The sequence below is a fragment of the Theobroma umbraticum genome, unplaced genomic scaffold (genome assembly GCF_002168275.2).
Source record: "Theobroma umbraticum cultivar Fairchild unplaced genomic scaffold, ASM216827v3 scaffold_44.0, whole genome shotgun sequence".
In the NCBI taxonomy this organism is placed as follows: Eukaryota; Viridiplantae; Streptophyta; class Magnoliopsida; order Malvales; family Malvaceae; genus Theobroma; species Theobroma umbraticum.
Window position 1 is genome coordinate 607,575 of NW_018397255.1, and position 22,083 is coordinate 629,657.

The 22,083-nt window shown below is 37.8% G+C and overlaps 1 protein-coding gene across 1 annotated transcript; it reads right to left on the minus strand.

Annotated features, from left to right (window-relative positions):
• Positions 1-148: 148 nt before the first annotated feature.
• Positions 149-21,641, minus strand: LOC110408957 (Phosphatidylinositol 3- and 4-kinase family protein with FAT domain-containing protein). The gene is made up of 35 exons (XM_021418119.2): positions 21,294-21,641; positions 20,445-21,169; positions 19,740-19,865; positions 19,568-19,653; positions 18,673-18,781; positions 18,446-18,541; positions 18,269-18,331; positions 18,111-18,170; positions 17,223-17,291; positions 16,236-16,317; positions 16,081-16,133; positions 15,895-15,993; positions 14,588-15,820; positions 13,387-14,388; positions 12,972-13,307; positions 12,400-12,658; positions 12,039-12,261; positions 11,550-11,940; positions 10,722-10,871; positions 10,389-10,610; positions 10,054-10,275; positions 8,989-9,642; positions 8,072-8,332; positions 7,634-7,981; positions 6,670-7,082; positions 6,157-6,586; positions 4,606-5,904; positions 3,952-4,212; positions 3,581-3,871; positions 2,994-3,476; positions 2,243-2,674; positions 1,746-2,024; positions 986-1,537; positions 676-888; positions 149-564 (listed from the first exon to the last, which is right to left on the minus strand). Exons 1-35 carry the CDS (start codon positions 21,349-21,351, stop codon positions 445-447), a joined length of 11,700 nt encoding a protein of 3,899 aa, XP_021273794.1. The 5' UTR covers positions 21,352-21,641; the 3' UTR covers positions 149-444.
• Between the last annotated feature and the right edge of the window lie 442 nt (positions 21,642-22,083).

A 22,083-nucleotide genomic window follows, 5' to 3' on the forward strand; every position in this document is an offset into this window, starting at 1 on the left:
CTGGGCTTCATTTTGTCATTTTCTAGTGACGGTCTCATCTCTAAAACAGATGAAAATATGGTCTCTGTTGTTTTTTTTTGCTTTTTTTTTTGTTGGGGAAATGAATTTCATTGGAAAAACAGAAGCCTGTGTAGGATCACAAATGAAGTGATTGAATAAATCTGATTCTTCTATATTATTCAAAGATCCTTCCTTTCTTTACCTCTCAAGTCTTCATTTTTCTTCTATTCAGTCCTAAGGCTATTTTATATGCAGAAAAATAAGTTTTGAAACATTTCTAAAGTGACGAAACCGTTACTCGAATTGATCAACAAATCATTGAGGCTTTCAGATTTGCTGCCAAAATGAAATCTGAAAACAATTTCTAGATTTCTAAAATGAAAAAGGACATGAATATATATATGTATATATATACATAATTTACAACATTTGTATATATATATATCAAAACCATGGATGCCATGTAGGATCCATCATGCACAAATTCCTAGGCAGCAATGCAGCATCAACTAACTCAGTAACACCCCTCTGTACTGACTGAGGTGGCTCCATTGCATTCTCCTCCTGAAACAAATAATCAGGCGGGCTTATTTCAGATGAGCAAGAAACATGCAAATGACAAACATATTACGAAGAAGAAATTTTTTCCATGAAGAACATGAGTACAACTTTTACCTCTTCAGAGAAACACTGTGGAGCTATTCCGCTGATCCGGCTGATAACAGTCTCCACATTGGTAGTAACCTTATGTTTGAAGTCAACAGGGTTCAAACTACCCCCTCCAGCAGCAGGAGCAAGAGGCATCATCCCAAGTGGCCTTCTCCAAGACCATGAAAGCAGTTCATCGCGGAAAAACATGGCTAACTGATACCACAAATGCTGACTTTGCTGCAATGCATGATAGTGGAGAAAAGATGAATCAACATTGTTGTCATTAAGATGGTTTTGCTGGTTAGTTTCCACACAAATGCTCAGAAAAACTTACTTTGGGTGAGACTACAGCCTGTGCTGCGGCACACATTGCAGATACAATAAGGCCCTCCACACCAAAATGGGAGAAGAATGCTTGCATGTTCCTCGTCAGACGGAAAGGCACTGGTTCACTAAATTCAATCATTCCGTTCGCATCATATGCAGGATGAAAATCTGTCTGGAATATTTTCCCCGTGTTTTTTGCAAACAAGATCTTATTTGGAGACCTCCCTCCAATTTGCAGCATGAAAGACATGAAACTAGACAGGGCCAACTGGATAGCAAATTGCTTTTTGAAAGCCCACATATGATTGACACTTGGCAAGGTCTTGTACATGTACTGGGAAAAGATACCATCTGTTACAAGATTTTTTGTTATATCATTATATGCTTGGAGGCGGAGATCTACTACAGCTTCAGGTGAAATTTGTCCAGATATGGCCTGGTTCAATTGCTCCTTGAAATAGGTAATGGGAAGATCTGCCTCTCGATCATTCCTTGCACAATGGTTTTCATAGACCTCGAGGAATGTGCTATACATCAAATCATCTTCAACCATGCGCACCTGTTAAAAGAATTGGTTATTCTTATATCTTGGGAGGGAATAGAAACTAATAGCGTGGTGGGACCAACCGTTAAGCAGGTTCAGTCAGCATGGATACAAAGCTATGTAATATTTCTTACATGATATCTACAGAAAACTTTTCATGCCTACAACAGAACTATAAAAGAAAATCAAGAATTGGAGAAATTATCAGGCAAGGCTAAATCACCTGCGACCAAACAGGGATTATAATGGGCGTGTGAATGCATATATGACGACGTCTGGATTCCTTGTGCTTATCAAACATTTGGTTCATTACACGGAAGAGCTGCAATATCCGCTCATCACTTCTAGCATTAGGAGTCAAAGATGTCTGGACAATAAAATGTCGTTGAGAACCATCAGAGCCAATCAGAGTCAAACGGCGAAAACTGCTTCCATGCCTTCGAACTATTGGTATATCAGCTCCAACCCGGTCCAACTTCACTGTGTGGTCAGGGGCAATTTCCTGGGGGTTCAAGAGATGTTTAGTTTAATTAGATCAAGAACAAACAGATTGAAAATTGCAAGTCAAACTAGGTGGTTGTGCTGCATTCTTTTGAAAAATTCAAGGAAGTTTCAAAATATAAATGCAGTCTGGAAGACTAGAATGGCAATCTCCAGCCCTTTTGTTGTGTTATACAACAAAAAGAGAACAGTAATGAATAAAAGTGCTGATTTTTTTACCTGATCACTGAAATACTGCCCTGGAATCTCTACATCAACCACATGAAAGTCACGTAACACCCTGCTTTCATCCTCCAGCTTCAGAACAGCAGGAAACCTGTCCTCAACGTTGCTCTGGAGTATATTTTTCCAGTGTTTTAGTTGTTCAGTCAGTTCAGAAAGAGTGGCAGGAAAAGTAGCTGTACTTTCTGGATCTAGATCACGCTCAAAATCCTGCTTGTACTCCCTAACAAAATCTACATGCTTATTAACAGCATCTGCAGAGAAGCAAGCCCTGCAAACACCAGAGAGCTCCTTCTTGAGAGATTGGGGAACTTCTGCTGTAGTAGCAGTTGGGTACTTGTAACAGCGGTGCAGCAGTGCATTAACCACTGCCAGAAGCCTCTCCTCAGGCAGAGTAACAAACCTTGAACCAATTTCTGTTAAAAGAACCTGCAAAAGGGTAAAGCCCTAATTATAACATCCAATTGGCATCTACTGAATGGTGCAGGAAATACAGCAAACAAGACAGTTATTACCTCATGGCTTATCTATATAAACATTAATGGACAATCATTTTGAAAAATGCATGTCAAGAATAGTCATGAAACAGAATGTTACTTCCCTTCGATCAAAGTGTGCTCTCCCTCTGTACTAATGAGATGTGTAACAATAAATTGAATTCAGTTATCTATAAAGCATTTAAGATTTGTGGAAAATATGACATGCATCATCAAAGTGAAAAAGAAAAGTGTAGAACAGAATTTCTCACCTCAAGTTCACCAGCCAAATTAGCATGCTTGCTTCTTAGGGCCTCCATAATATCCTTAGCAGCATCAAAAGCAGTGGCAGCAGAAGCAACCAAACCCATCGTACCATTACGCCTCATTGCACCCTGCCCACCATCACTGATACTTGAAGAACTTTGTTGCAGAGGTTGGTCATTTCCTGTGTGCACACTGCTCTCTGTTACAGTGGACCGCTCAGGTTCTTGCCCATGAGAGTTCCCTCCATCATGAGATCCAATTCCAGTACCAGATTGACTTCCTTGATGAACTTGATTGTCTGGTGCTAGATTGCCTCCAGTATGACTCTGTACTCTAGCATTTCCATCAGCCAAGCCAAGAGAACCAGAATTGGTACCAGAGATATTCTGTTGCAACCTTTGCTGAGCCATGGCTATTCTGCCAAGTTCCGACTTATTTGCAACATCTCGACGCTCAAGCAAATATGTTCTGAGCCAGTAATACAGTGCCTGGAAGTTCAAATGGAAAGAAGTCAGAAAAAAAATTGCAAGAATGAAATGAGTAACATACAAATAATGTGTTTATTATGTGGGTAAGAAAGAAAAACATTCACCTGAGGATAAACAGTAGCAATTTTAAGAAGCACAAGTTTGCAATGAGGTGCTTCTGTCCTTTGCAAGGAAAGTAATAACTGTGGAATCCAGGAAAGCCAGACCCAGTGGGGAATTTGGTCTAAATACTTATCAAATGACCTTCCCACAGGTTCACTGGGAGTATCAAAGCTGAGAAGATACAGAACACGAGCTAGATGGCTTCTCGAATTAGAAACTCCAAATTTAATGCCTTGAAGAAAGCAGCTAACAGCATATTCTAACCAAATCTCATCATGACTATCTTTATAAGCCTGTAATGTCAAAAAAAAGATCAGTGCCATCTCTAGTTAAACATCGAAATTTATAGCAGGAAAAAGCAGATAAATAATACCATGTCACAATAATTTCCCCAGCTTATCCACCCTTTAGGCAAATTTTTGAAAAGGGTGATGGCATTGGAGTATGCAAGATTAGCCCCTTCAGAGTCATTTAACTTTACTAGGAAGTCCCCTTTAAGACGAAAAATTTCTGCCTTGTGTTTCACAGGAAAATATTCCAGATTAGTGCTGCTGATCAAATTAAGGCCACTAGTTAGTTCTCCCTTCATTTCAAGATATGCCTTTGCCTGCTCTGTAATCTTAACAAAGGCCTCCTGCATATACTCAAGAGATAAAAAAAAAGTAAGAAGCTTTCAACTACCACCCATTCCTTCATCTTTGCCATATGGAAAAAAGTCATTTCAGTTAAAGAAAACCAAAGAAAATCAATTAGGTTAAAGTGTTACGGTGCTTGGCAGTTGACACAGTATCAAGCAAGTATCAGATACTTCAAGCTCATTCAGGATACTAAAACTAATCAAAAACATAAAAATAGGATTAGAAATCATATTAGGAAAGCTTTGAAAAAAGTATGAAGCTTTTAATACATAAGCCGCTAAAGAAAAGAAGACTAACTTTCAGATACTTAGTACCTAAATAAAACAAAGAAAAGATGTCAAGTCAATTAAGGTGAAAGCATGTTAATATATTATCATGATATTTAGTACCTGCACTTCCATAGTTGAATGGCCATACATCTTTTCAAGTATCGCCACACATACATCATAAAGGCCTTGCTTACGAGCAATGCGAGCAAGCTTATTAACATTCCAAGCCTTATCACGGTAACCAAGATGATGAAGTTGTGGATTTGTGGTGCTGAACTCTTTAAATGCATCTATAACACCATTATACATTTCATTCCTCCATTGGAGCAAATCACACCAGACGGACATATTATCCCATTCATTTGGAGTTCTCAGTCTCCAAGTCTCAAGGATGTCCTTGAGATCAGCGTAGAGATTTCCATGCACACCAACCACAGAATTGCCAGAAACTTTGTTCCCATTGGCAATGTCCACAAGAATTCTGGCAGATTCTTGAACTTCAACCAATTGCTGAAACTGCTGCAGAAGAGGAACCCTGGCATGCACAGACATTTCAGGCAATTGCCACCAATGTTCTAAAGCAAGATCAACACCCTTCCCAACTATGTTTTCTGCATCCCCTACACCATTTGTATTTCTATCATGGAGGGCAAAAAAGGCTTGAATGAGACGGAGTTTTGGAGTTTCTTCTACTTGAGCCTTAGGGATTACATGATCCTTCATGTATGCCCAATCAGGTAACTTCCAAAGGCAATCAAGTAGAATTTCATAATTCTCAACAGTCTTTCCAAAGTCTACCAATGCATCCCACTCGCTAAGTTGACTAGAACAGTAAATCCATTGCTCTTCCCAAAGACACATTTCAGCTTTAGGTACGGTGTTGTTATATGTGCCTTGAGTTGCCTTAATCATAGCTTGGGAAAAGAGGCTTTGAGCACGCTCCCAATAACCATGCTGAACTAGTGAAAGCCCAGCTTTGGTTTCTGCAGTGACTGACCTTTTCTTCCACAATCCACACCTCATATCTTCTTCATTGAGCAAACGATAAAGCTCAGCCAGAGACTCAGAACACTTTGTATCATTCATGAATAACATGATATGACTTTCCAGCAGAGCCAAAGCAATATGCCATGCATTATAAGTTTTCCCTATGTATTTAATGAGTTCACTGGGCATTCTAGGCTGAGGATGGCTCAATTGAAGCCCTTCCAAAAGTGCTTGTACAACATTTGGTCTGCTGGCTTGCTGCTTCTTATGAAAATCTTTTGATAGGAGAGTTATCATTGGTTTAGCTAGAGCAACCTGTTCTTCTTTGTGTAAGGTAACCCAGACAATAGGAAAAACCAACACCCACAAATGGTATGCAACATTTGAATCTTTGTGAGCAAGCTCCCTCAAGGGAATAACCAGATCAGAAACCTGGACAAGAGGAAAGAGGTTAACTTTAAATGGGATAATTTAAATATCCAGAGAAAGTGCAGACATGTTTCAGCATAAGCAACTGCAATGTTTTAGCAATACCAACGGAATGAAACAATTAACTAAGAAATGACATTATTAGTTGACAGAGTCATTTTGAGCAGTCTTAGAAACAAATGAGTGCAAATGGCGGCATTACTGTAAGCCAGTCATTACTCAAGGACCCAAAAACATTAAAAAAGATGTAAGAACCTGAAGCTTGCTCATTTCATTTAGAAATTGAGCATGTTTGAGAATAAGGCTATCAAGTGTCAAAGGAGCTTCCTCAGAACCCTCTGGAACTTCAGCAACCTGGTGCTGCATTCCAGAACTATCTGAAACAGAACCAGAAGCAACAAGAGGTAGAACCCTTGCAGAGTTAGGAGCAAGTGTAATAGGTTTATCCTCAACTAAGATTGCTAAAAGGAGATCAAGACCCTGCTTGAGCCAGAAGACATCACTTAAAGCTTCCCAGTCCTGTATTTGGATGATATATTGCAACCTTGTGAACAAAGTCTTGCCAAGCGACTCATGATACAGGGAGAAGAACTTCATTCGAACTTCTGGGTCTTTTGCCCGGAGACCAAGCATGAATTGCCTTTCTACCTTCTGAAATACCTCTTGACGTAGAGTCAGCGGATACCTGAAATTGAATCAAATCATACTATTAATTTCTAAGTAAAACATAATTCAAGTATCTAACTTAAAAATGTAAAAGTTAATTACTTGTTTGAAACAGCACAAATGCCATAAAGAAGCTGAAGATATTTTCTGTCCCACTCTTCCAAGGCACTGGGCTGGAAATTTTGCTTATCAACCTGTGAAAGCTTCTGAAGGAAAGAAACAATATCCTTGGGAGTGAGAAAAGCATTAGAGGAGACTGACGTGCCTGGCTTGCTGAAGTCATCTTCAATCCAACCTTTTATCACATCAAGTATACAAAGAAGCACACTAGCATCAGTTCCCTTCTCTGAAAGCAAGGCATTCAAAATTTGAGTTACAGATCTCTTGCATTCAGCCACAAGCATGACCCTCTCACTAGTAAGTTTCAAGACAGATTTTAAGTTAGAGATGACTGCTCCAACGTCAGCACCTTGACGAGATGAAGTGGCAGAAGAATCAGGATCTGTTCGCTGACCCTAAATATAAAAGATTTCTTGGTCAATGTAGTAAAAAATGGTTTTAAGGGTGTAATGATGTTGATTTCTCATGAAAATAAAATGTCAAGAGGAAATATATAATTAAAATGTAGAGAATACAGTTAGTAATTCATGCGAATGAAACAAACTGATCAAATATTTCTTATGTTGGCGTAACACCAAAAGCATAATATGTATTGATACTGCTGGCGCATGGAAAATCACAATTAAATCAATGGAAGAGAAACATACAAACATACATCATAGAAATATTCAAGGATATCACCAATTCCTAGTTAGTTCCTTCAGCATCTAACTTCAAAGTAACATTGTTCATGCCCAAGTACCAACTTTCATTAGACATTTATCAACTATCAAAAAGCAGAACAAGAGGAAAACTGCAGAGCATTAACGCCGAGAAATTTTGAAACCAAAAAAAATTAAACTGCAGAACCACACACATGCACACATTGGGTGTCTTCCTAAACCTATGTATATATTTGTGTATATGTAATTAGAGAAACTTAAACGAAACCAGGCAAATAGCATACTTGTCTCAAGTGTGAGCCAGCTGACGATCCCATATCACGTGCAAGGCGTTGAAGGATACGGACCAAGATGAATGGATCAATGAAGCTCTTTTGCACCTCTGTCAATGTCTTAATGACAAGCAGCACAAAACTAATTGAATTAGCAGAGTTATCTTCACCAGATGTCTGAGGAGCTGTAACAGTAGTGATGTGCTTCTGAATCAGCTCATCCACCTTTTGATACAAAAGCTTTACATCCGGTGGTGTAGTACCCGCATCCAGAGGAAAAGCAACGAAAACCATTTTCAACAAGGAGCACAATGACTTTCCAGCATCTAACATTTTATACTTGAAACAAGGTTCAAGAATCTGACGAAGTTGCAGCAACAATGAATTACAAAGTAAAAGTCAGTAAAGGCCTGAGTTAAAAAGGAATAAGCATATTGAGCAGGAACTTACCTGGGAAATCTGATTGATGTTATTTCTAATGAACAAATGTGGCTGCTTTTCTAAAACCTTGTTCATGACATCCAAGCCTTGTGCAAGAGCTGTTGAAGGGTCCTTTGACTGAGATGGCTGAACACTGCTCAGTAGCTTTTCTAAATAATTGAACTTGACGTTGGCATTTGGCCACACCTCCAAAGCTTGTGAAAGTAACTCTAAAGCTTGTTTGTACAAAGTACTTGCTTCCTTATCCTTGGGCTCAATTACCAACGCAACCTATTTCCAGAGCAAGTTTGGAAGCTTCATTAACTCAAGAGAAATGAGCTAAAAGTAATAATTTTCAGACGGATACAAGATATGTTACAAAAAAATATTACGCAAACAAAAGGCCAAGACAAATGATAGTCTATGCAACAAAACCGAATGATGCCAAGCAGAATTTGTATTAACTTTCTAAAATTCATCTTGGACAAGCACCATGTCCACAAGCAGGGCAAGCAAATTATCACTCTTCACCAAGTGTTTATGGATGGGAATTCTTCTTCCCACATTCCTGGCAGTTTCAGTCATTTATGAGGTCGATAGATATTCTTGAAGAATATCTGTGAGACTAATTTGCAATTAGAAGGAGATGGATTCAAACCTCAACAGTTTATGGAAATGAATATAATCCGTTTAGAGTTGCATGTGAAGTGAAGCTGGTAATCCACACATGAAAGTAATCAATAAACAGCATTTATTGGGGTCAATCAATTTCATGAATCATCTTTGATATTTATATTTTCAAGAAACAGAAGATTGTTAAAATTAGACAGCTATGTGAATTTTAGGGGCCTTGTAGGAAGCTTACGGATTCCAACTTACAAGGAAGAGTCTTAGTGAAAATAAAAGAAACCCAGAACTTAAAAACACAAGTCAAAAGAAAGCCTCACTCGTATAAGAAAATTGATAATCATCTCTTCCATGGCAGCATTTGGCTTAAATTCTTCATCAGGTTGGCCAGCAGATCCCGGGGTTTCAATGTTTGGAATTGATGAAGCAGCACCAGGTGACATGACACAGAGGGATTGAAGACCAGGTTCAACCTTAACCCTCTTACTTGGATCTTCAGGGAAAGCAGAACTATCAACTGGACGTTTAGGATCAGCACTAACAGAAGTAGAGTTAAACGCATCATCGATCTGACTGGGCACATCACCTTCACTCACAACTTTCATTTCATTTTGCCGCTGTCTTTCCCAACCAACCACCAATCCAGCAAGTTCAATAGCAAGACGCCTGTTTTCGGCTGTAGTGTTATATGGCAAACCAAGTCGACTGAGAGAATTCACCATCTGAGGCACAAATTGTGCTCTGCAGCTGTAGAATAGTTCAGAATGGCGGACAATGAGCTGGAAAATGTGAATCAAATTAGGGATCGAATGACCTTCCTCAACCAAAATCTTCTTGGTGTATCTTATCCAGATAGGCATGCGAGAATCCCCAAGAGGTAACCTTCTTGGTAGTGCTGGCATTAGAATATCAAGGGCCTGCTTGACCAACATTTTATTCTCTGGCTGGCAAGTTCTAAGGAGTGCAACAAAAACCTACATTTTAAGTCCATATCAGAATATTTTCGAATATAATAATCTAATAAACAAAAAAAAATGTCCACTACAAACATTAGCGAGTGTGCATGTGCTCACATTTGCAAATGTTCAGTGGATGTCAGGTAAATAACTACATGATACAATTTATTTGACTGCATAGTCAGTTGGGTTATGAAGTAAAAATTGAGAGGTAGGGGTAGGGCACCAAAAGTAGTTACACTTAGTAATTCACATTCTGATCCGGTACAATGCATCATATACAGAACCAAACAGCCAACCCAAATTTGAATAATCATTCATAGAATCTATCTTCTAATTGGTTCACTATGAGATATCAAAAACTCACACCAAGGAAAACAAGTACTATAAAATTATGGTGGTTTTTTGCATCATTAGTGCTGCAGGTACCTGAAGGATAATTTTTTCCGGGGCCTGATAGGCCTCCAAGAAGTGGCAGACATTCACAAATGCCCATTGCTTACTGGCACTATCTTCACGTTTGAGATGATTCCAGCCAAATTTTATTAGTTCTTTTCTGTGATGGACAAGGTCACTCTGGAGATATTTAAGAAGCAAAGTGGCAAGCTGCAGAAGTTCTATCCTTAAAGGCTCATCATATTCAGCAGAAACCTAGAATAGACAAGCAGACTGTGGTAAAACTAAAGTAAAAAAGCATTAACCATATTTATTACAACAAAGGGAAAGTGCTAAAAGGTGTTATTAGAACATAGATTAAAGATCACCTCTTCTGGAGGGTCCAGAAGCTTGTCAACGATTGTTTTAATAATACCAGGATCAACAACATCCCAGCTTTGGCCATTCTGGAAGGCATGAGCAAGCATTGGAAGAATGAGCATTTGCATCACAACAACCAAATGATCATGACCAAGTTGTTTTGATTGGAAAAGGTTCAAAAAGTGCAACAGAAGTGCTCTCTTCATGTTGGGTGGGTAACCTTCAGCAACCTGAAATCAAGGACAGCCACTTATTACACCATCAATCACATAAACAACAAAAAATAAAAACCAAAAGATAGAGCTCAATAGCAAAAGAACTTATAAAAAAGAACTAGGTACCTCAATAATATAGAACTCCTTCAAAAATGTATAATCAATCCGACTATGAAACAAGAAGATTGAAAGGATATCGAAGAGAACATTCACTTCATTTTTGTCATGTCGTAAATAATTTAAGAAGCACTTGACAAGCCATTTGCTTTCTTTCACCTGCATTTAAGAAATAATAGTTATCAAATATAGATTGAGGGGTACATATAAATTGACACCCACAAAGAGATATTTCCAAGAGAAATCACAAAAATTATAATAAACCATAATTTAAAGCACCTTGCAGTCACAACTTTCAACCAATAAAAAGTTCCATAATCCATGCAAATACCAGTTGGCAGCTTCCTTCTTCAGGGATCAAAAAGAAGGGATAAAACAAATATAGTCTAAAACTGTTCGTGTGAATACCTATGCACGTACGATGTAACAGCAAATATGCAATGGAAGTGCTAATAGATGGAAGACAACAGCACTGTATAAAGATGCAACCAATTTCCTCAATAAAATAGATGTGAATAAAAAATGTCACTGGAATGATTTAGGATTAAATTGAACTACGTAGCACTTGCACTTAACATTCATAAAGCATAAATAAAGCAGGCATCTAAACATTAAGCCTGCTAATCGGAATCAGGCACACATGGGAAGCCAGAGAAAGACAGACAGACAAATATAAACAAAATATCTTTACACTTAAAAAGATCAGAAAATTCAATAAAACATTTTTGATTTACTCATAGAATAAGGTGAATGAATAAAATCTCAACTTATTTTGTTAACATTTCCAAGGAACATAGAATACTCATACACTTGTGCCTAAAGTGAGATTAAACTTACTTGCACAAGGTTCAGCTCCTGTTCATTCTGTAGACGAGATATTCTGGCAGGTGATTTCCAAACAAGTACCAAGGTATCAAAGACAAGACGATTACTTTGTAGCCACGCAGGTATCAATTTTACCAGTGTTTTAATAAGTGCAAGCCCCTGAAAATAAGCATCTGAAGTGTTACCAGAGATCACAGATGGTAAATTAGAGCTATCAGCTTGAGAAGTAACAAGCCCTTCATCGCCCACTAAAGCAGCAGCTGGAGTAGAAGATCCAGGAGTCATTGCTGCTTCAGATTTGGGCACAAATTCAGGAAATGCACTAGCAAGTATCTTCTGTGGTGACTTTGCAAGTTCATCTCTCAAAGATTGGCCAGCATCTGATCGTATTATGTACATAAACCTGGAATGTACAACACAATATGGAGGAAGAAAAAAGGTTACTGAACTAATTTATGAGTTGATAGATATTAACAGCATAACCCATAACCATATCCTTACCGTCTGAAGCAGTTTGGCTCACTTAATCGAGCAAGGAAATAATCAACAGCAAGCGTTGCATATCTATTTAAGAATTTGGTAAGTGGAAGACGATATGGACTGTTGATCTCACTATATACTTGGCCAGGGGGAAGAGCCCCCTCTAATTCAATTGTCAACGTCACAAGTTCATCAAGAAACTTTGATGCAGCATGAGGAAGCAAATGAAAAAGCTCAATGATAGCTGCATAAACCAGTTAAATTATTCTAAATACAGAAACAAGTATATATACAAGATTAGCATACTTTTGTGCATAAAGTTAAATGAGCAGGAATACCGAGCAACCTTTTTTCCGAGTAGAGAAATTTCAAAATGCATTACCTGCAGCAATTTTTGGCTCTTCACCAGCCTTCCATGACTTCTGACTCTGAGCAAGTTTCTCTGGTTCCAACCATTTCTTAAGGTGCTCCAACAACTTGCCACCTAAAGTGACATTAAACCAATTAGATAAAAGTTCAAGCAGGCGTGCCAGACCCTGCAGAAGAGGCATGCTGAGATTCTTGGTGTGTGCCAAATTGACAAGGATAGGCCTGAGGCTGCTCTGTAGAAGCTCTTTGGGCATCCTCTGTTGATTAATAACCTGAATAAAGATGAAGTGTAGAATTAGTTACCGACTAAAAACAGCAACCAAGCATCAGAGCATTTGGTTCATTGTAGATGAATATATCCCCCTACTCAAAAAGCCAGATCCGAATTCCCCCTCCCCCAAAACAAAAATTTAAAAAAAAAAAAGCAACCCAAGATATCTAAAGCACAATGTTATCAACCATCCACTACTTCTTGAACTGATAGTGTGACATGATCAGATTGTTCATGCATCAGGTCAGCTTAAACCTTGTACAACTGCAATAAAGCATCAAATTTGACAACTATACCATAGAAGCTCAAAATACCTGTCGTAATCCCTCCTTAGCAACAGCAACAATTTCTGGCGTTCTACAGGTCAAAGACTTGAAAAACATGGCAATAATCTTAGCACGTAATTCTGAATGATTTGGAGTTTTGAAATCTGCCCATGCCATTGTGGTACAGAGTAGTTCAATGCAAGCTGTTCGAAGCTTGTTTAATGATGTGGCCACTTTATGGTTCATGAATTTCACCACCCATACAGTTTCATCAGCCTCGGCTATTTGCAGAGCCTCTTGAAGAAAATTAACCAATTCTGGTGTCAACTTGAGAAGAGGGGGCCTTAATGCCAAGCAGAAATTCAAAGCTGTAACTGTGCCAACCTACAAGCCATTTAAAAAAGTTAAGAGAATAAGGGAAAATTGAAAGAAGATAGATCATATGACCATCCACCATAATTACCTGCTGATCAACAGTCTTTGCTCGAAGTGGCCGCATTATAAGAGGCTGAAGCAAAGGTTGATGCAAAGGCTCAAGAAGCTCAGATACCTCACTGCCAGTCCTACTTGCTAAAAGTGCCAAACAAGACTGCACATTCTTTCTAACGATAATAGACGCATTTGGATTGAACAATTCTGAAGCAAGAAAATCAACTACTCCTTGAAAACTTTGCCTGCGTGGTTCATTGTTTGCTTCATCAACATTATTCACCACCCGAAGAACCTGTGTAAGAACCTGACTTGTCTCTTCCTGCTCTTTGCTAGCATAAATAGGCAACCTTTTAAGAACATATACCAGACCCCGAACGATTCTAACTTGGAAAAGGCACAGCGTCTCAACAGTGACCTTTCCAACTAAAGCACCAAGACCCATAACACCTCCCATTTGTGCTTGCCATGTACTGCCATAGCAACAATGCAGAAGCCGAGGCAGAAGTTGCTCAAAAACTGGGATGCGAACACTTGGAGGTGGAGAGTATACGGGATTCATTGACGGACTAGAAACAATCATAGGAGTACCTGGGCCTCCTCTTGACATCAGCATGTCAGCATGTTTTGAACGAGCAAGGAAGAGGAGTGTTTCAGCAAACACATTTAAAGCACTCAGAGCAGCTTTTGCATGAAGCCTGTTTTCATCTGCTAGCACATCAACTAAAGCATCCAAAAAGATTAAAGGATCCAGCTCTTTCAGGTTAGAAGAACTGCTACTTTTTGACCTGGAACTACTATTTACATTTGATGAAAGCATTGGACCACCAAGAGAAGAAGATGCAGTTGAAGCATTCGTTGATGCCTGACCAATATGAAATGTCATTGCAAAATGACGGCAAATGTTGACAACAAAATCGTCCTTGGGTTCACTCAGATCTGGTTCTGCACTGGCAGCAATGATGGTCATCAACAGAATCTTGAAAACTGACTTCTCAGCCAAAAGTTGGGTCTTCGTCTTTACACCCAAGTCACTCTGCAAGATGATATCGTCATTCAAGTAGAATAAGAATTCAATCCATAACATGATAGCATTTCCTCAAATAACTTTTAAAATAAATTCTTAGAAAAAGGGCATAGACACAAAAATGCACCAGATACAACTCGTAGCAACAACAGTGGTAGTAATATGCAGCTTTCATTAATATAAAATGGCATTATGTCTAGAATCTAACCTTTGCATCTGTTGTCTCAGACCTGCGCCAAGACAAATCAACACTAGAAACCAAAGAAGTTAATAAGTGCTTTGTTGTATACCCTTCATCCGTAACATTGCCTGGCAGGTTAAGCTGAGATGATAAGCAAACACGAAGAAATTTCAAAGCCTGTTTTCTGTAAAAAGAATCCATGCCAGCATCTTTGTGCATAACAGCTGCTACAGCAAGATTTATGCATCTGTCCAATGGCACTAAAAAAGGGGTTGAGGGCTCAAATGTAAGAATCAAGCGAAGCCCATGCTCTGGGTTCTCCTTGCACTCGAGTGCTAGAGGCTCTTTGAGAAAACGTCTATTACGACCACCTAATTTGCCAAGGAGTTGCAAAGCTTTCCCACCCCATGGATAGGGTGCAGGCCTCAAATGAGACCAGAGAGCTAAAATCACCTCCGACATCACATTAGCCATACTGGGTTCCAGGAAATCAGGATTTAAACTATCTACCCAAAACTCAAGTGTTCTTAAACCTAAGCTAACAAGGTCATCACTTCCTTTGAGACACAATACAAGAGGCTTCATTAGTCGGGGAAGGTAAGGTAACAAGGAGCTTAAGCGTGCAGGCAACGTTAAGCAAAGCTCCAACAAAAGGTCCCTCATGTCTTCAGCTGTTGGACCTTCAAGCATAGTCAATAGCATATTTAGGCAAGGTTGCAGCATAGGAATTAAGTCTCGCAATAGAAGCTCAAATTTGCATCCTGCAAGCGCTCTAAACATTGTACGAAGAAGTTGCAGATAGCCAAGAGGCTTCTCAACTTCCGTGGCATTTTTCATGCAAACTTCCATAATTACAGGCACATGAGGCTGCAAAATACGTTCAAAATCTGTAGGTGCTTTTGCAACAGCACCAAATATAAACTTAAAGAGATGCAAAACCAGTTTGGCTGCAGGTGTATCTGGATGCTTCAAAGCATCAAGTTTGCTGCTTACAAGAAAATTAACCAAAACATCAGCAAATGGCCGGTAAACCTTGGCAGTTTGCAAAAGAGTGGAAAATATATGAACCAGTTGATTGTTGGAAATCATGCATTCAAAGAGCTCTGGCATACACAATGAGAACATGTCCATAAGATCTCGAGGTTCCATAATCGCCAAAATCTGAGAAAATAGTTGAAGCATTTCCCTCTCCTCATCTTTTTCCTTGAAGAGGGCTAAGCAATGGACACCACTTTTTAAAACACCAGAAGCTTTCCACACCTACCAAAATTAGAGTCACAAGATGTCAATCATGCCTAGAAGCTGCATTAGATCTAATCATCTTAGTGAAATACCTCATCTTCCCTCAATCCTTTGAATGCTTGAGGAGCTGGCAAGTTAGATGTTGGTGAGACAAGAACTTGTGGGTGTGTTCCATGAGTAGAAGATGAGACCTAAATAGTTGAAAACAATTACATAAGATAGTTGAAGTCAACATTTTAGAAAATGAGAAATTAAAAAAAAAAAGGAGAATATAAGACCTGTGATCGGGGCAAATGCGCATGAGTTATACTCCATACGATGGTCTTCATTCCTGTGAATGCATAATTATGTTAGCAGAACAGCATCAAAGCATCTAGAAGCTTTAGCAAAATAACCTTCCAATAATGCACGAAAACTAAAGGAGATAACCTACCCACAACCAAAGTCTTAATTAGATTCTTACAGTCACTGACTTCCTTAGAGTGCTCCACGGGTACCTGTATATTCAGAACTGCCTGCAAGCACCAAATACATCAAGATCAGAAGAATCAAAGATAACTGAAAAGGAACATAGTAAGGTAAAGACTAAAAGATCAGGGATCAAAATTTCCAAAAAGCTTTAACTGAAACATTCAAAAAGTTTACATTCTTTCCAACTCATTGAAAGCTTGTTAGCATTGGCACTAAAAGGATGCAATAAGATTTGAATTTCCAAATAATTTCAAGAAACACTACTCAGACCCAAGTAATCATGGAAAATTTGGAAATATTCTCACAAAGTGGAAGTTCAAAGCTAGAATACTAGACCAAAGGCATTCTTTTCAATATTGAACCAGTTTAAATTTATGAAATTCATTTACTGACCGTAATACCTATATGGTGCATTAATCTAGTTTCCCATTCTTTTATGCATTTCGTTCACTTCAAATTTGACAACATTATTTTTTTTTAATAGAAATATCTGACAACATTATTAAATGTAAAATTATAACTCTTATTTAAGTACTATGTGTCTAACCTTCAACTTATGACTTCCATAGTCGATTAATCAAAAATGAAAATGAATTTTCTAGCCTGAATTCCTTGTCTAAAGCTTAACCTATTCAAGTCAAACAGCAGTCCACAGGCAAACATCCAGACCAAAATTTAACAGCTAGAAATAAATAAGCATATTGTAATACAGACCATAAATTTACCAAATTCATAGTTAAAGGAAATCTAACATTCTCATCATAAAAAGTGATGAAATCAACAGCCTAGACAGCTCACAGCAAGTGCAAAAAATACATTACATCAAGACATAATCTTGATAATCAACAATACAAGAGATACTTGGGAGATCAAGTAGATCCTCAGCAATCGAATAATAGATTAGAGCAAATAAAATTCCTAAAACAAATCATGAAGTTTTGGAAAAAACCTGCACAGGGAGCTCAAGCTTTGACCTCAACGTAGGGCGATCTTTTCCCTCTTCACCCTCCTCCAACAACTATCAATAAAAAATAGAAATACATTGAATAGAAAATAATCTTCAGATAAAAGCCAATAAGTTGATCCCATGTAATAATCAGAACAGTCTTCTCAGAATCAAAGATAGCAAGATGAGAGATAAATACATAGAGGCCATCATCCAAATTAACAAACAAACAACTAGGGTCGACCTTATTTTTATTAAGTCTAAAAAATGGAGTATTAAGATCAAAGTTCAATTAAATTCATGAAATGACCCTAATATGTCCTACGTCCTTGTGCACTATTCTTATACAAAAAGATTAAAATGAAAATTCATTTGACCAAATAAAGTTAGAAAGTAAAGGCTAAAACTATATTGGAAAATAAGTTAACAGCTCATAAAAATGTATAGCCTATCAACTAAAACCGAGTTTTTTTGCCAACTTCCCAAAGCTTCCAGAGGCACCAGAAAAAAAAAAGCACACATTCTAACACGAAGTCATTGCACAGCACTACTCCTTTTGGATGGTCTAGGGCATAGAAGATTTGAATTTGGAACACCCTCTTTGGAGGAAAGATCCGGCTACAACTAGATTATGCCGAACACATAACATGCCACACTTATAAAGCCCAGGTGACAACATCAAATCCAAAAGAGAGACTGTTACACAGCAAAAACTATGTGCAAGCAACATTTTTACTGGCAGCTAAAACTGGCCAGTCAACCCAAAAACATAGGAAACTCAAGTCCTTGGACATCATCGCAAAGCCAGTAAAAGAAATGTGGTTAGTTGCATAAGACCAATTTTTTACTTTAAAGCTAAGCCCTATATTAAAACTCGGCAATCATAGTTACCTGGGGAATGGTACGCTTGAAAGTACTAAACTTCCCAACAAAAGCATCCAAAATACGCCCCTGAAGAAGAACTGATGTCAGCGAAGGTGCAAGAGATAATTCCATCAAATGAGTCAATTCAAGCTAAGCTAGCAGAAAAGTTACATCAAACCCCATACCAATAAAACCCGTGCTTCATCCATTGATGGCTGGTCAACCCCTTTCTCAAAAATTGGTTCCACCTAAATTTTAAAAAGGAAATTCATGACTTATAGTCAATGGCAAAACATGAGATGAATCCATCACTATACTTATAAGATGCAAAGGAAACATAGTAATAGAGTTAGAAAAGGCACCAGATTTAACATCAGCCGCGCACAAGTGGTATGAATGCCGAGTGACAATGAAGCATCATGCATATTACTTGAGAACAAGTATATAATTCGTGACAACTACAACAAGAAAATAAAGTTCATCAGCACCAGAACAAAAAGCCCACTTGACCCATCACAATCTTTAAATCTATAACAAGAGGAATGGGAGAGAGAAGAAGTCAGATAAAACCATGATTAGAGAACCACACCTGCGACAGGGAAAGGTCTGCCCTGACATGATGAACAATCTCTGCCAGAAGACTATATGCCAATGGCCTCAAAGTCTCAAAGCAAGCACGCCCAGTTCCAACTAGAACCCTGAAGTAAGAATCCAAGGAAAATATAAGTATCAAATGCAAGGATTGGCATGCACAAAATCAAAGAAAATATCAGCAATGGACTTTCTTCAACATTTGAATCCGCTTCATTAGAAGAAAGCAGACACAGAGGTCAAAGCATATAAACTTTTTAGCTATGAAATTTTAAGCAAATTTATAAATTGATAATTAACACTAAAGTGGAATAACTATATCCACCTGCCTAGTTGTTACATCACACATGCTTAAAGGAAAAAGAAATAGTACACAACATAAGATACATTCTAGCAACTGCTATTTTTTTCCAAATAGACATAAGAATTATCAGTCAAAGTTTGGGGACACTTCTATTTTATTAAGGGGTTAAGGGTGAAAGTTCATCATCATGCCTACATATGGTATGTACCATACATTGTTCTAAAACATAAACAGAAAATTCAAAGCTTTAATGAAGTTATCAAATGGTCAGACCAATCACACTGTCAAAATAAAAATTTAGGGTTCAAAACACTGACAATGAATAGAGTAATGTAAAGTCTCCTCGCAAAGTTTTGGAGCTAAAAGACAAAATTTGTTACCGCAATGAATTTATGTTTCAAATCTACAAAATCTGAGAAAGACAGATCATTCTTTTAGTCTTTAAGCTTAGCTACAAATAAAAGTTGACAACTACTGAAATTGTATCGTTTTAGTACAACATTCCCAACCATCCAAGGGATTCTTGACCTGACATCAGCACTAGGCACTTCTTTGAAATTATAGATAAAGGATGAAACAAAACCTTTACCTCTCTTCCAATAATGTGTCGATCAAAGGAAACAAACCCCTCTTGAAATCTGTGCCCAAAACATGTTTCAAGGCCACCAACAACTCCTGCATTCAACACAAGCAGGCATCAAAATTTAATACCAGAAGAACCAAAATTCTAGAAGAAGGACCGAAATTAAGACATAACTCACCTTCCTAATGGACACAGAGTCAGAACATGTTACAAGTAAATTCACAATGCTTTTACATATGCTTTCTTCATGTGGCCTGATATAATCAGCAAAGCTCTTCAAGAGGTATGTTAAAAAGGAAACTGTCTGCGATAAAGGAGAACGAAAATCAGGAAACAAATAGAGTGCATTCGAAGAGAAAAGAAAGGGCTTAAGATAACTAAATTGCAGGGTTTGCTTTTATCACAAATGAAAGGATTTGAAGATATAACCATACATGATAAATTTGGGAAGAAGTGCCATTCAAAAGTGTTTCTGGTTTCACGGATTGATTAAAATAAATACTCCCTGGCCTTTAGCACAGAGAATTCCAAGGATCAGACCCGTTAAGAATACTGGAAAGCTACATCCTTTTTACATCCCCAAGCAAAACTGAGGCCTCGATAATTTCAGTTTTCGATTTTATTATCTACAAAAGACTGATCTGATTCAAGGAAAAAGTTTCAAACAAGGAAACCTCTCTACACAGCAAAACAAAATTGAGATTTTCCCATACTTCAAAAACAGATCATGCACACTCATGGACATGCAAAGACTCAAACAAACCAATCATACTCTTCTCCATCTAGAGCATTGCCTTGACCTAGTTTTATAAGAAAAATTATTTCACTATGTAGCAAATTAACAATTGAAACAACAGAGAGCCGGAAATAGAGAATCACACACCTTAACCTGTGCACCTTTTAACTCAATAAATTGAGTCTTCAAATGGGGAGGAACCTTTTCAGGTCCCGGAACAGATATTGCAGCAACCATCAAAGGTAACAAATGAGGAATATTTGTTTGTACAAGACGGCTATATAATTGAAACAGAAACATAACTACAAGTGGACTCTCCGTAACTATCTTGAAGGACCGTGTACTCGGATTCAACTGGCCATTCCCAACATATCCACTTGAAGTAATCCCTTGATCCGAAACTGAAGCAGTATCCATAGGCTTCACATCTACTTCCATTCCCACCGCAGCATTATCAAAGAAATGGCTAACTGTCAACCTAAAATTCTGGTAAATCTTGCAAACAAAATCTAAAAACGGTTGAACCTCATTTTCTAATGTAGGCCTAAAATTCCTAAGAAGATCAAAGATAATTCGTATACAAATTAAGCCATTTTCTTCATTATCAGTAGTTAGCACTTGCATAGCCACTTTTAACAGGTCCTGAACAAAAGGTCGAAGGACCTCACTATGAGGAAGCCTATTGAGAATTTCCACTACAATGTTTCGCAGTTTGTGCTCAGGATTGTCAGTGAATTGGGGCTTTGTAATCTGTAATAGGACGACTGAGAAGGCTCTGAAGTAGCATTTGAGGAAATTTAAGTACTCAGCAGTGTGAGCTATCTCGAGACTGTCCCTAACCTCCATCGCCATTTGTAACCTCGTCTGAATGGCTGTTTCCAGAAGGAAAAAAAAAACACAAAATTACAAAGAAGTAAATAATTTTTTCTAAATTTTCCTTCATTTTATCATGAAACAAACAGAACAGTAAAATGAATAAACAGAGAGAGGTAGTACGGAGGTCAGGTTCGACGAGATGGCGAGAGTGTTGCTCGAAATTCTGAATAGGACTCATGGTTGGGGGAAAAACCCTAGCCTTTTCGAGTTCTACCTTTCTAGGGTTTTACCACTGCACTGTCACTCTTCCTCTTCTCTTCTCTTCTCACTTCTTCTTCACGATTGCAAAACTGAGAAACTCCCAATTAAGGCTGAATTTCGTCTCTTCTACCATATAAAATTTAAGGGTTTTTTGGGATTAACTAAATTAGGGTTTTGGAATTGAAAATATTTGCAGAATCAGTAGAGAGGATCGCAGTTCTTTGATTTTACCGGTTCCGTTCCCTCCCTTTCTCTCAGGCTCAGGGACCCTCCACTCCTGGAGAATGAAATTTCAGTGTAGATTAGGGGTTAAAGACCTAACTTCTCTTGACTCCGACCGTAAATGGGCACCCTACCTTCGGCCCAAAAGAAATTTTTTTTTTTAATTAATTCTTAAGTTTGAGAAGGATATGAAAGAAATTAAAATATAATATCCGGAGCATGTAACACAAATTGCATAGTAGTTTATATTTATGTTTCTCATTCTCTTAAATAAAAGAAATTATACTAGTCAATTTTCCTAACTATTTTTTCTTTTTATTGGCAAACCAATAAATTTGAATTCGATTAGTTTTTAATAAAAACATGTATACATCACTCACAAAATCAAATACTTCAACTGAAATTCAATTTCATATAATTTTATATTTTAAAAAATTTATAAATTATAAATTTATATTTTTAATTTAAAAAATATACTTAATAAATA

Coding starts and splice junctions, on each gene's coding strand:
- LOC110408957 (XM_021418119.2), bottom strand. CDS start 21,351: ATGAGTCCTATTCAGAATTTCGAGCAACACTCTCGCCATCTCGTCGAA. Junction 19,654..19,739: donor ACTCTGTGTCCATTAGGAAG/GTGAGTTATGTC, acceptor TGTTGAATGCAG/GAGTTGTTGGTGGCCTTGAA. Junction 17,292..18,110: donor TCAAGCGTACCATTCCCCAG/GTAACTATGATT, acceptor TTTTATTGATAG/TTGTTGGAGGAGGGTGAAGA.